Genomic DNA, 11,006 nt, shown 5'->3' on the forward strand with positions numbered 1-11,006 from the left:
AAAGGTGTGAGCAAATTTTATCTCTCTTGAGCTGCGACGGCGGTCTTGCCGAAGAAAGACACACGCGCACACACTTTTATTTTGATCGGCGGTCTTTATCAGCGGCATACACTCGCGTGGAAGACTGCTGCCACCTCGGGGAGCCGGCGGAAAGTGGGCCCGCGCGACGGCACCGCCACGCCGGGAGAGCGGAAGGAAACTAGGCACGCAAGCGCTGGAACAACGACAAAGCGAGGGCGGTGCGAGCGTACACATGGCCGTCGCGGGTCGCACAGCGGCAAGTCTTTGAGAAAGCCTTCTTATCTACGTGAGAGTCTACTATTGAAGACTAATCTTCTGAAAGTGCATATCCAAGGGATGAGACGTAAAAGTTTTTGCATAGAATGAAGCGATTTTGCTTCAAATTCGGGAGCTGAGTTTTTGCACAGGCAGATCTGTTGACTGACACGAGAAATGCATAGGACCCTAGCATAGACACCTTTGCTGTAAAACACAGTGCAAGATACGATTTTAATACCTACACTGATCGGTTGTCAGAACACTGATTACCGAACACCGTACGTCTTAAAATTGTATCTTGCACCATATTTTTAAATGTTTTTTTTTGTTGATGTTGTTGAACAGCTTGGCTAACGTTAGCTTGGACACGTGGTATAAGCATAACCTAATAGAGACAAACAATATCGCACTAACTGTGATAGCGATTTTGTAGCTCAGCTACAGAGTTGTAATGTTGGTAATCGTTGTCTTTTTTAACTATGTTTTCTAAAGCGAAAGTTGAAATAAATTGAAAATACCCTTCCTACAATTACTATTCTCTAAACACCATCCTCTGCAGTGCGTGAGTGCATGAAATGCCAGCACAGCGTTATGTAAGTGATACTCAGCTAAAACTTAAAAAGACGTCCCGGCTAAATTTAGCGAGGATCCAAAATATGCCGAAACGCTCTAAAAGAACGCGATCAAATGCATGTTGTTTGTTAGTGTACGGAGCAAGCAGGCTTATTTAACCAAGATTATTTAACAAGAACAAGACTATTTAACCAACTTTCAATACGAAAGTTGTAGAGCGTTCTAGGGAATATCTAAATCAACATCTGTAACTTCTTAACGTTCTACTTGTTAGTTACGTAACCATCTGCAATAAGAAAAAAAAGCACGTGACATGCCTACTTGGCCCCGCAATCGCAGTGCCCTCAAACGGGCCGCGTATGAACGAAGTGCTCCCAACCGCAGTCAGTTTTGTCCTGCTGGAGCTGTAAAATTCGGGTTGAACATATCTGACTTCGAATGAACTACGGCGCGAATGCATAGGCTTGTTTTCCAGGCGTAAAATTAATTTCCCTAGACAGATAGAAGAGCGCGTGTTCCCACTTTTATCAGTAAGTTGTTACCAGTGCGACGAGATCTCACCGGCCAAGCGTCTCAGAATGCAGGCTTGCGCAATTGAAGCTAGTTAGGGTGTTGTGAGACTGCTAGGCGAGCGTCCATGCTTTAATATACGGGATCCTTGACGACGCGGGTATATTGGGAAAATGTAGCTTTTATTTACCATTGGGGACAAGTTCTGTGATATGAAAAAAAAAACTAGACACAATTGATCATGCCTTTCTGCCGTGCTGAGAAGGAGCGTAATTTTGGGACTAGTTACAAAAAAAACAGTAAAGAAAGAGCTACCTATAGACTCATAAGCAATCCGGTATTTAGCAATAGAAAACGAACATGGAGTTCCATACGATCTAATTATGGTAACAGGCCTCTGTTATTTATGACGTGCCCGCATGTCTGGTTTTTACTGGGACCCTGACAAGCGTCCAGCTCGCCTGTTTTTTTTTTCTTTTTTTTTTCACTAGAGCATCGCTAAGTTTGTGGAAGTCATAAAGGCACAAGAATGTATTGCTGATTGGCGGTTCAAGGTGGAACGCCTGACCACCCTCAAGGCAATCTAAAATGAAAAACTCAGCAAAGGTCTAGGTTATTAAGCCGCACTAGCTCATTTGATCAATCACTCGCGAAAGTTCTAGCTGATTGCATGTCTTCTGTGTCTATCACGCATCTTTGAATCGCAAAAGTGAGGTAGTGGTTGAGGTAACGTCGAGGTCTGGCAATAAAGAAAAATATAGAGCACCCCTTTTCTGCCGCAGGGTTCGCCTATTAAATGCAGAAATAAAGATATTTTTAAAAATGAAAAAAAGAACAAGCATGGTTTAATGGGTTGAGCATCGAGCTCCTGTGCTCAGTGAACCGAGTTCGAAAGAAAGTGGCGGACGTGATTTTTAAAGAAAGTCTTGGGATAATTTTTAGATACCAGAAAATCAAAGTTGGGTTAGTAGGCTTAGAAGGCCTTAAATGCAACAATGCCATACTACCGCAACCCACCGAGCCATTAGGAATTAAGACTCACGCGACTGCTCTTCTGGCACCTACATGTCATTGTTCTCGAAATAAGCATTCAGGTCGCCCTGCTAACTCTTCGTTTGTGTAAAGCTACTCTACCTCTTTCACCACCACCAGTGGGAGCTGCAGAACTTCCATGTAGTTCAGGCGTGCGCCCAGCAGGTGTACGATAACACCACCAACGAAGCCATGAGGTCCCAGCTGCTGGCCGAATACGAGAAGTACATGGACAACGCAACCATTGAAAAGGTGAGAGCCAAGTGGCAGCCCCATATGAAAAGTTGTTGTGCTCCGACCTAATCTCACTTTCTGTTTGCAAACAGATAAGTATATTACGGATTTCACCTTGTACTGCTTCAGCCCAAGTTCTGCATTTTCTTTATTCAGCTGATCAGCGTTCTTAAGCCAGCCCTCGCCCTCTAAGGAGCCGACGCTTATGTACAACCGCAACACACACACGGTGCGGCCAGATGCCCGGCCATTGTCAGTTTTCTGACATAGTTTCAGGGTTCCTCTTAGCTTTCATTAAGAAAGGCATCTGCCTAACTATCCGATACATCCTTTCCCGCTCGAAAAGGAATAGTGTAAATTACTCCTTCCGTGCGCGACCCAGACGTCACGGTGCTTCTTATGAAATCCATGGCCCTTCTGCATTTTCGTCATCGTTTTACCTGCGAAACGTGAATACAAGACGAGAAAGGGAAGGAATAGACACAATCGCTATGAAATTCATACCAACTAACCAACTCGCATTGCTTGGTAGCTTACCTCTCTTCTTGGGCACCTCGTTTGCGCTATACATTCCATTCTTTAGGACTTAGAGATTGACTCCAACCAAATAACTTATTTGGTTGGAGTCAATCTCTAAGTCTTAATCAATTTTCCCAACCAGACAGGTAATTCTGTCGAAATGTTTAGCTACATCCCATTCTGCAATACCTACTAGGCCATCTGTCTGGCCTTGTGCGATGAACGACACGAAAAAGAAAGCAAACCTTCTTTTAGCACCCAGAGCAATAAACTATAGACGTAGTAACCCTTGTCGCCTATGTTCAGCTGCGAGCAGTATCCATGCAGAATTATGCCACCTCGTGCTTTGCAAATGATTCTGCTGGTGCACTGGCACCGCCTACGTTCAATGAGTTACATTAATTTGAGAGGGCAGACAACTTACAACTAACATCAATCTAAAAGCATCCTGTACGAGAACTCATAGCCTCCTGCAGCTGAAGCCGCGTGCACTGACGAAGATATCGTATGTTTTGCAGAGCAAAACGGCTTTTAAGTGTGCGCACCACTTTTTATCTACGTACAGAATCGCAGTCTTTATCAGGGTGGCAACGCTGATACTAACTGAACAGCAGCTATGTGACGTAGCGCTGCTGATTTTTTTGAAAGAAATATCTTCGAATAGTACCTGATGTGCCTGGCCGCTGATGTGATATACAGGTATACGATAGAATATTCGTACTGTAATCGCCTCGTATAGTTTGTGTGCTTTTACCCAAACGAGGTATTTAATTTTGTGCATGCGCAAGGTATATTGTGTATACGCCTATGAATGTATGTTCTTTTTTCGCTCTGTTTTAGTCGGAATTCTGTAGAAAAACGGGCTTCCTTAGTTATCCGCTTTGGTCCTGCACTGTGCATGCGGTGGCCAGATTCCCTTAAACCTTCGAAACGTGCATTTTCTGTCTGGTTTTACTCACAACGTTGTTGCACAATAAACGCAATTCAATCAAGTAAAGTCAATCGCGTACTGTGGCTTTCACGGGAAACCAAGCTGTCTTCTTATTGGCAGTAACGTCAGTGCACATGACCCGCTGTCAACCAAACTAGGAAACGTCGGTATCTGTATATAAATACTCCCTTGTATACATGGTACAGGGTGCCGCAACTAAATTTAACCAAAATTTAAAATATTAGGGTGCGAAATTAGAAGACGCGCCTAAAACATGTTCCTGATTCTATCAAGGAAGTTTCATAATTTGGGCATCCTGTTTAGCATCATAATTAGTCGGGATTACTCCATTAATTTCGCAAGTCAAAAAGTTCGGTAAAACGTACATTAAATAAAAGTTGTAAAGTGTTTTATAAAATGCCTGCTTCATCAGTTTTTACCTTCTATCAAGGCGCAATAACGTTTTTCGCGTCGTAAAGAAAGCCAGTAATCTATGCAAAGTTCATGTGACCACACGATTGACTGCTCTCAAACATACTACACTTGGATCAACAGAGCCTTTAACCTAACGAGCGATCACTGAGAAAGTGACACTTTAATACTGACAGATTTTCGCTTCAAAATTGGTACCAGCATTTGGTGTCGATTGCATTGGCGAAAGCACCCGGCGCGGCGGCTCTTCGATTAGCAAAATAAAGACACTAACATCGTCGCCAACGCGTCACTTCCTCCAGAGCAGAGGTCTGTTTGTCCATATAGGCGGAGAGCGCTGTAATCGCAATGCACAAGTGAGAAGTAGCATCGATGCTTCTCATATTTCGGAGGCTTTATTTACGACTTGGAAAGAATGATCTCATAACAGGTGAAAATTTCAATGCTCCTCAACTTGTCGTTTCCTACAACTCTCTATAATTTTCTCATTTAACGTTTTTTTTTTTATAGAAAGACTTGCGCAGTTCCCTAAATAATCTAGACTAGTTGCGCAATTAAACCGCAAAATAAGGTATCACTTGCTCCATATAGTGGCCGACAACATGCTTTTAGACCCGTTCACCTATAGCCCGTTTAAATATTCTTAAAGGGCCGCTACACCCCTCTGAGACCGAAGGCGAGGGAGTGGTTTCTGGATATATCGCCTTCTCTGCCCTCCCCACGGCCGCTCTTTCTTGCTTGCCGCGCACTTTAGAGCCCACAAGTACATTGCGTCTGTATCAAACGTCACATGTGCGCTCCTTTCGTTTTTTTTTTTTAAAAAAAACGCCATCAACGTCCGCCAATCACGACTTCGCGCTTTGTGTGCGGTCTCGGGACCTTAGATACTGTGCAGCTTCGGAACCCACTGTGCATTTGCACTCCATTAGAAGTCACAGTTTAACTTTTTTCTTTATTTACGCACTTTGACAATCGTCTATAGGATAATAATAGAGCACAGCACATATGCTAAGGCTGCCGTCTGGAAAGGCGCGCGTTTCCTAATTGCGCGCGCAACTCCATTTCCCCCATTATCTTTCAGATCCTCGCATGCCACGCCAGACGTCTCTACCCGGAGGTGAAGAAGGTATGCACAACTCAGCCGGACACACAGAGCGGAACGACGGTGCATTCGCGATGCAATTTAACGCATGACGTGCACTGCGTACAACAGATAAGCGCTGGTTATCTGCCCAGATAGTTGTTATCTGAGAGTAGTTGTCTGCTTAATCGATATCTCTTGCCGATAACCCCGAAAAACAGTAAGACACTGGTACCAAAGGACAAGAAACACTGTCTAGGACGGCAGAAGTTGAGGTTGTGCGATCGGAAAATCTCCAAATACAGATTTAATATGGCTGGCTCGAGACCCAGTGTGTAATTGTAGACCGCCGTGTAATGGCTTCGATAAGCTGTGATTATTATGATGGTGATAATCAGGGAGGCACCGAAAAAGAAAGTTATGGCAGAGCTCATCTGAAGACGACTATGGTTGATAATGGTATTAACATTCGAGGAAGCATTAGCGGTTTGTAACATGGGAGGAATTAGTGGTATGTTTGTCCTCCGGGCTGCGAAGCGTCTTCGTTCTTGCATATAGGAAGTCTTAAACCTTAATTTTTATTACGGTTTGGTTGTGCGGCCATAATTACTCATTTAGTTTGTGATTGCTGCTGTTCAGGCTACCTTCAGAACATCATAGCATAAAGGATTTTTAGAAAATTGCCGAATTTACCCGTAGTGGGTGTTCCCGTTCAAATTTAAGTTTAATATAAAGCAGTACAAATACTAAGAGTTGTAGCGATCTTGATTTCGGCGCTGACAAATACTTTAAAAAAAATTCTGGGACTTAACGTGCCGAAATCACGGTATGATTATGAGGCACGCCGTAGTAGGGGACTCGGGATTAATTTTGACCAGCTGGTGCTCTTTAACGTGCACAAAGTTCACGCTACACGTGTTTTTTTTTTTTGCATTTTGGCACCATCATAAGGTTAGTGCGAATTCGTTTGAAATGTTCACCACTTCTTGTTTATCAAACTATCCTTCTAAGATAGCAGACGACATAGTTGAATCTCAACGAACAGTAAACACTGATGTGCTTTTTAGACGACTTCTTTCGAAACGGTGAAAGATTCAGTGTGCTATGTCGTAATTCCACAGTAGTTAGATTATTTCAGAGCCATCATTATCGTCAGCCTACATTTATGTCCACTGCAGGACGAAGGCCTCTCCCTGCGATCTCCAATTACCCCTGTCTTGCACTAGCTCATTCCAACTTGCGCCTGCAAATTTCCTAACTTCATCACCCCAGAGCCATATTTTCCTCTAGTATTCTCATTGTGAGATCCTGGGTATGTAGGAATCTTTTGGGTCTGACTGGAGAGGTTGGAAGCCCTTCGCGTCAAGCTACTCTCACTTTTATGCGAAAAAAAAAAATTTGCTTTAAACCTGAATAAAAAGAAAATGGTGATTATAATAAACATGGCACTTTAGCACGTGCAAACATGAACACATTATGGAAAGGCTATTTCACTTCTATGCAAACATATAGTAACCTTAAAACTGAATAAGAAGCAAAAAAACAGTAATGGTAATAAACGGACACTTTGGCAAGCGCTAACGGGAACACACACAAAAATGAGAGGGCATAGCATACGCGTTGCCGGACTGTCCCTGATATGACCAGCAAAGGCAGTCGTTATACGCTTCAAACTCGGGGCTCTGGCCAATCATTCATTATCACTTGGGATGATACTTGGACCATGACCAGTTAGTCCCCTTGGAAGGGCAGCTTTCAGTGCATTAAAAGTCTATTTTATAAATACGGACATGGGCTCGAAATAATAGGGACGATTTTGCGAGACCCTGCCATGAGAGCCACTTCATATTTTCGAGTGCGTTCAAAATTACTTGTTCAAACGTGCCACCCATTGGGACCTGTGTATATTTCTCTTGCACCCGTCCGTTACCCGACGCCAGGACAACGAGAGCGGCGAAATGGTCGTGCAGTGCCGTTCCCCTGCGCTGCCCGGCCACGGAACCAAGAAGTTCCAGGACACCGAAGCCCTGCGCATGCGCAACATGGTGGCCCGACAGGTATGATGCAAAAGAAATTGAACCCTGAAAGTTTGCTTTTCAAATACACGATCTGATTACGATCGCACGCCATAGTGGAGGACTACGGATCAATTTAGAGTACGTGGGATTCTTTAGTGTGTTACGAATGAACGGTGCACAAGCGTCTTTGTATACGGATCCGCATCGCTTTGTGGCCCGTGGCCGAGTTCGAACCGTTGGCCGCGTGCTCGGCAGCGCAACAGGCAGGATGCCGCATCGCAACTGTACGTTATCGATGATAACTTGCTGCGCAGCATTAGCTTTCATGACCTGAGTAAGCGGTTGAATGGGTGCTGCTGTAAGACTGAGCAGGTCGTAGTATATTGTTGTTACAGGTTCACTTTTAGAAAGAAGGCTGAAATGGCGAAGCACATTAAAAAAAAAACAGGAAGCTTCGCCGCTTCGTTCAGCTTGGAACTGTTTTACTACGAGAAGCTTCTCTCACAGCCGAGATAACCATCTGATTTGTTTATTTGGCTGATAAAATAATTGCTCTCACTCACTTAGAGGGAACGGCCCTTGAGGAGTGGTGTGGCGAGGGGGGGGGGGGGTAATTGAATAATTAAACGTAAGTATACTGGCTGCTCTCGGCAAGACCGCCTAATTTCTCGAGCTGAGTTATGCCCAAGAGGCATAAACGAAGGAAAAACTAGGAGGCAATGTGACGCGATAAAATTGAAGCCAAAGCACGTCAACCCCGCACGCGGTCATGTAGTGGTAGGTTTTCGTGCCTTCCACCACCAGGCTCAGTGCACACTCTTCCGAAAAAAAAAAAAAGGCAGTGACAGCAACGTGTGGCTCTCGCACTTGCACGTTCAACAAATATGACAGATGCACAAGTTGCAATGAACGACACGAGTTACGATATAACCACATAAAGCCAACAGACAACGAAGCCAAGAGAAGCATCGGGGAAATTAGGTGCACTTAATAAAAGTAATTAAATACACTTAATTTCACCGATGCTCCCCTTGGCTTCGTTGTCTGTTGGCTTTATGTGGTTATGACTAATAAAATCGAGCCCCTCGGTTCCCATTCTTAAGAGTTACGATAGTAGGTCGGGAGAAAATGCGCAGAGTGGTTCTCAAAGCACGTGAACAAGTGTGTATACATAGAATAAAGCCTACTTCATTCATTGGCCGCGTACGTCGAGCGTATACAAACATACTTGATGGACCGACTTTTAGAGGCACGGATGTGGGAAAAGCGAGAGGTAGGACTTCAAGGATTAGCATTTTAAGACTGCCTAGGTGACGTCATGCTTTCACCTATTTTCTTTTCTTCCTGAGTGAACAAATAAGACCTCTCTCTTCAGTTTCTGTGACTGGTAAAAATAGTAGTAAGAAGAGAAAATTGTCGAAGGATGAAAAAATGGCGTAAACCCAATATTAGTGCGATATCGGCTTCGTATAAGTTAACCTTCTAATACCCCTTGACTGCACACTACTGCACACTACTGCACACTACTGCACACTACTGCACACTACTTTAAATATCCTTTCCAGAATTCCCTCGGAAGCGATTGCGCAACATATTCTATCTGGGTATGAACTACAGTGCATGTGTAACGGTACAGAAGTGGTTTACTCGTATAATTGTCATCCGCTTTCGAGGAATTTGACACTCAATTAATCTAGACCTCTGTGTCGTCTCAGACGTTCGAATGCAACCTTGAGGGGTGTTTCGAAATCACTGAGATTGCGAGACAATACGGGACGCAGCAGCAACATGACAACGTTCTACACGTAGTTTCATCTTCATATCTGCGTTAAAGCAACGAAATGCAGTTTTTACCATAGGAAACATGAGGAGATGATGGAGATAGTTATTTTTTTTTCATGTACATGGAGACACAGTTTTTTGCATCTAACCACGGTACTTAAAATTTAAATTATTTTTCAAGTTCATAACATAACAGTACAAAATAAAAACCACCTTGAAGACCAATTATATCTCACAGTTGGGTTCGGGTCTCAGGAGGTTAATATAATTTCGCACTTGGTTGTATGAGACATTACCTTAATAGCTGGTTCATTGTTACACTATGGCTGCATACCAATCTGTGGAAAAGGTTGCTTCAGTAAAAAAGGGTGAGAAAATTAATTTACCGAATAATTTGGTTCTAAGTGCGGCATCTTGTTTTGATGCGTTGTTAACGTGATCACTTTAAATATAAGCAAAGTCAAACTAAGTAGCCAAAACTGTTTGAAGTCCAAGTCATATAAATGCGCTTTTTTTTTCCATGGACGCTATATAACTTCACGACAGTTTTCTTTTTTGTCATTTTTATTGCAGGTGGGAGAGTGCATTCGAAGGCGCTCCACGGTGACAGAGGTAAGAGTAAAGAGTGACGTAGTTCCTTAATTTTCGCGCAAGCGAATACCTCCAGGAAAAAAAGAACGGCACACGCATTTGCTAATTGATAGAAAGGACGAATGGATAATGTCAGTACGAACTTGGAAGCCGTCATGTAGATTCAATAAGATATGGGATTCTAGGCATAGGAAACTTAAATAAGCGATTAGATTATTTAAAATGAACTAAATAAAATGCAGCTGTTTTTGAGTGTTGTTGTCGATAACATTTATCAGTACAAAAAAGCAACCAGTGCATTCTTTCTAACGCATGAGGGCTTCTATGAAGAAGTCAGAAAAAAAAATTGGTTGTTTTGGATCGTGGGTGCAGTTTTGCAATTTTAGCGACCTTGTCGCGAGATTGAGCGTATATTCTTATTTTCTGAATAAATTCTTTTGTTTAGTGACCGGCCACCTCAAAGAATAATTTATGCAATTTTATCGACAGCGAAGTTAGGGAAGTTGCTTAAAAATAACTTTCTATGACGCACCTTGTTCAAAAACTACAAGTAAGCGGCAGAAATTGCCTGTCGGCTTATGGGATATGTGCCCATGATGTGAGCGACGGTTGTCTTCACATCGGCGGTGTTAACATTGTACTTGGCGATTCACAGCACGGTGCATGGCCATAACAGGCTTCACATTCTGTTCACAAAACGCATTTTTTGCTTTGCAAAGGTTGACTTCAATAACTCCAAATGCCGCAGATTCGACAATTTCATTAAAATATTTTATTTGCTTACGTTCGCAATCGTAGCAGTAAATTAATTTACCAGAACTGATTGCAATAAAGTTTATGGCGACGTTAAGTAAACAGCAGATGCATAGTTAGGCGGATCGACTATAGAAAGGAGTAGATATCTGAGGGGCTGGGCTCGTTCACGCAAATAAAACGCTACGCTTCCGTTAGTCACGGCTTTCGGACAAATCAATACTGCACGAAGCTTTCAAGTGGCTCAAAGGGCATGAAGCGTAGTATTTGG

General features: G+C 43.1%; 1 protein-coding gene across 1 annotated transcript in view; it reads left to right on the forward strand.

The window, feature by feature from the left end:
- Positions 1-11,006, forward strand: part of LOC119462290 (uncharacterized) — a 65,535-nt gene that overhangs the window by 19,907 nt on the left and 34,622 nt on the right. Inside the window, exons 9-12 of the mRNA XM_049673245.1 lie at positions 2,515-2,646; positions 5,592-5,636; positions 7,532-7,648; positions 9,965-10,003. Of these exons, the coding sequence (XP_049529202.1) occupies positions 2,515-2,646; positions 5,592-5,636; positions 7,532-7,648; positions 9,965-10,003 (333 nt within the window). The remainder of the gene's footprint in view (positions 1-2,514; positions 2,647-5,591; positions 5,637-7,531; positions 7,649-9,964; positions 10,004-11,006) is intronic.

Source organism: Dermacentor silvarum, chromosome 8, assembly GCF_013339745.2.
Source record: "Dermacentor silvarum isolate Dsil-2018 chromosome 8, BIME_Dsil_1.4, whole genome shotgun sequence".
NCBI lineage: Eukaryota > Metazoa > Arthropoda > Arachnida > Ixodida > Ixodidae > Dermacentor > Dermacentor silvarum.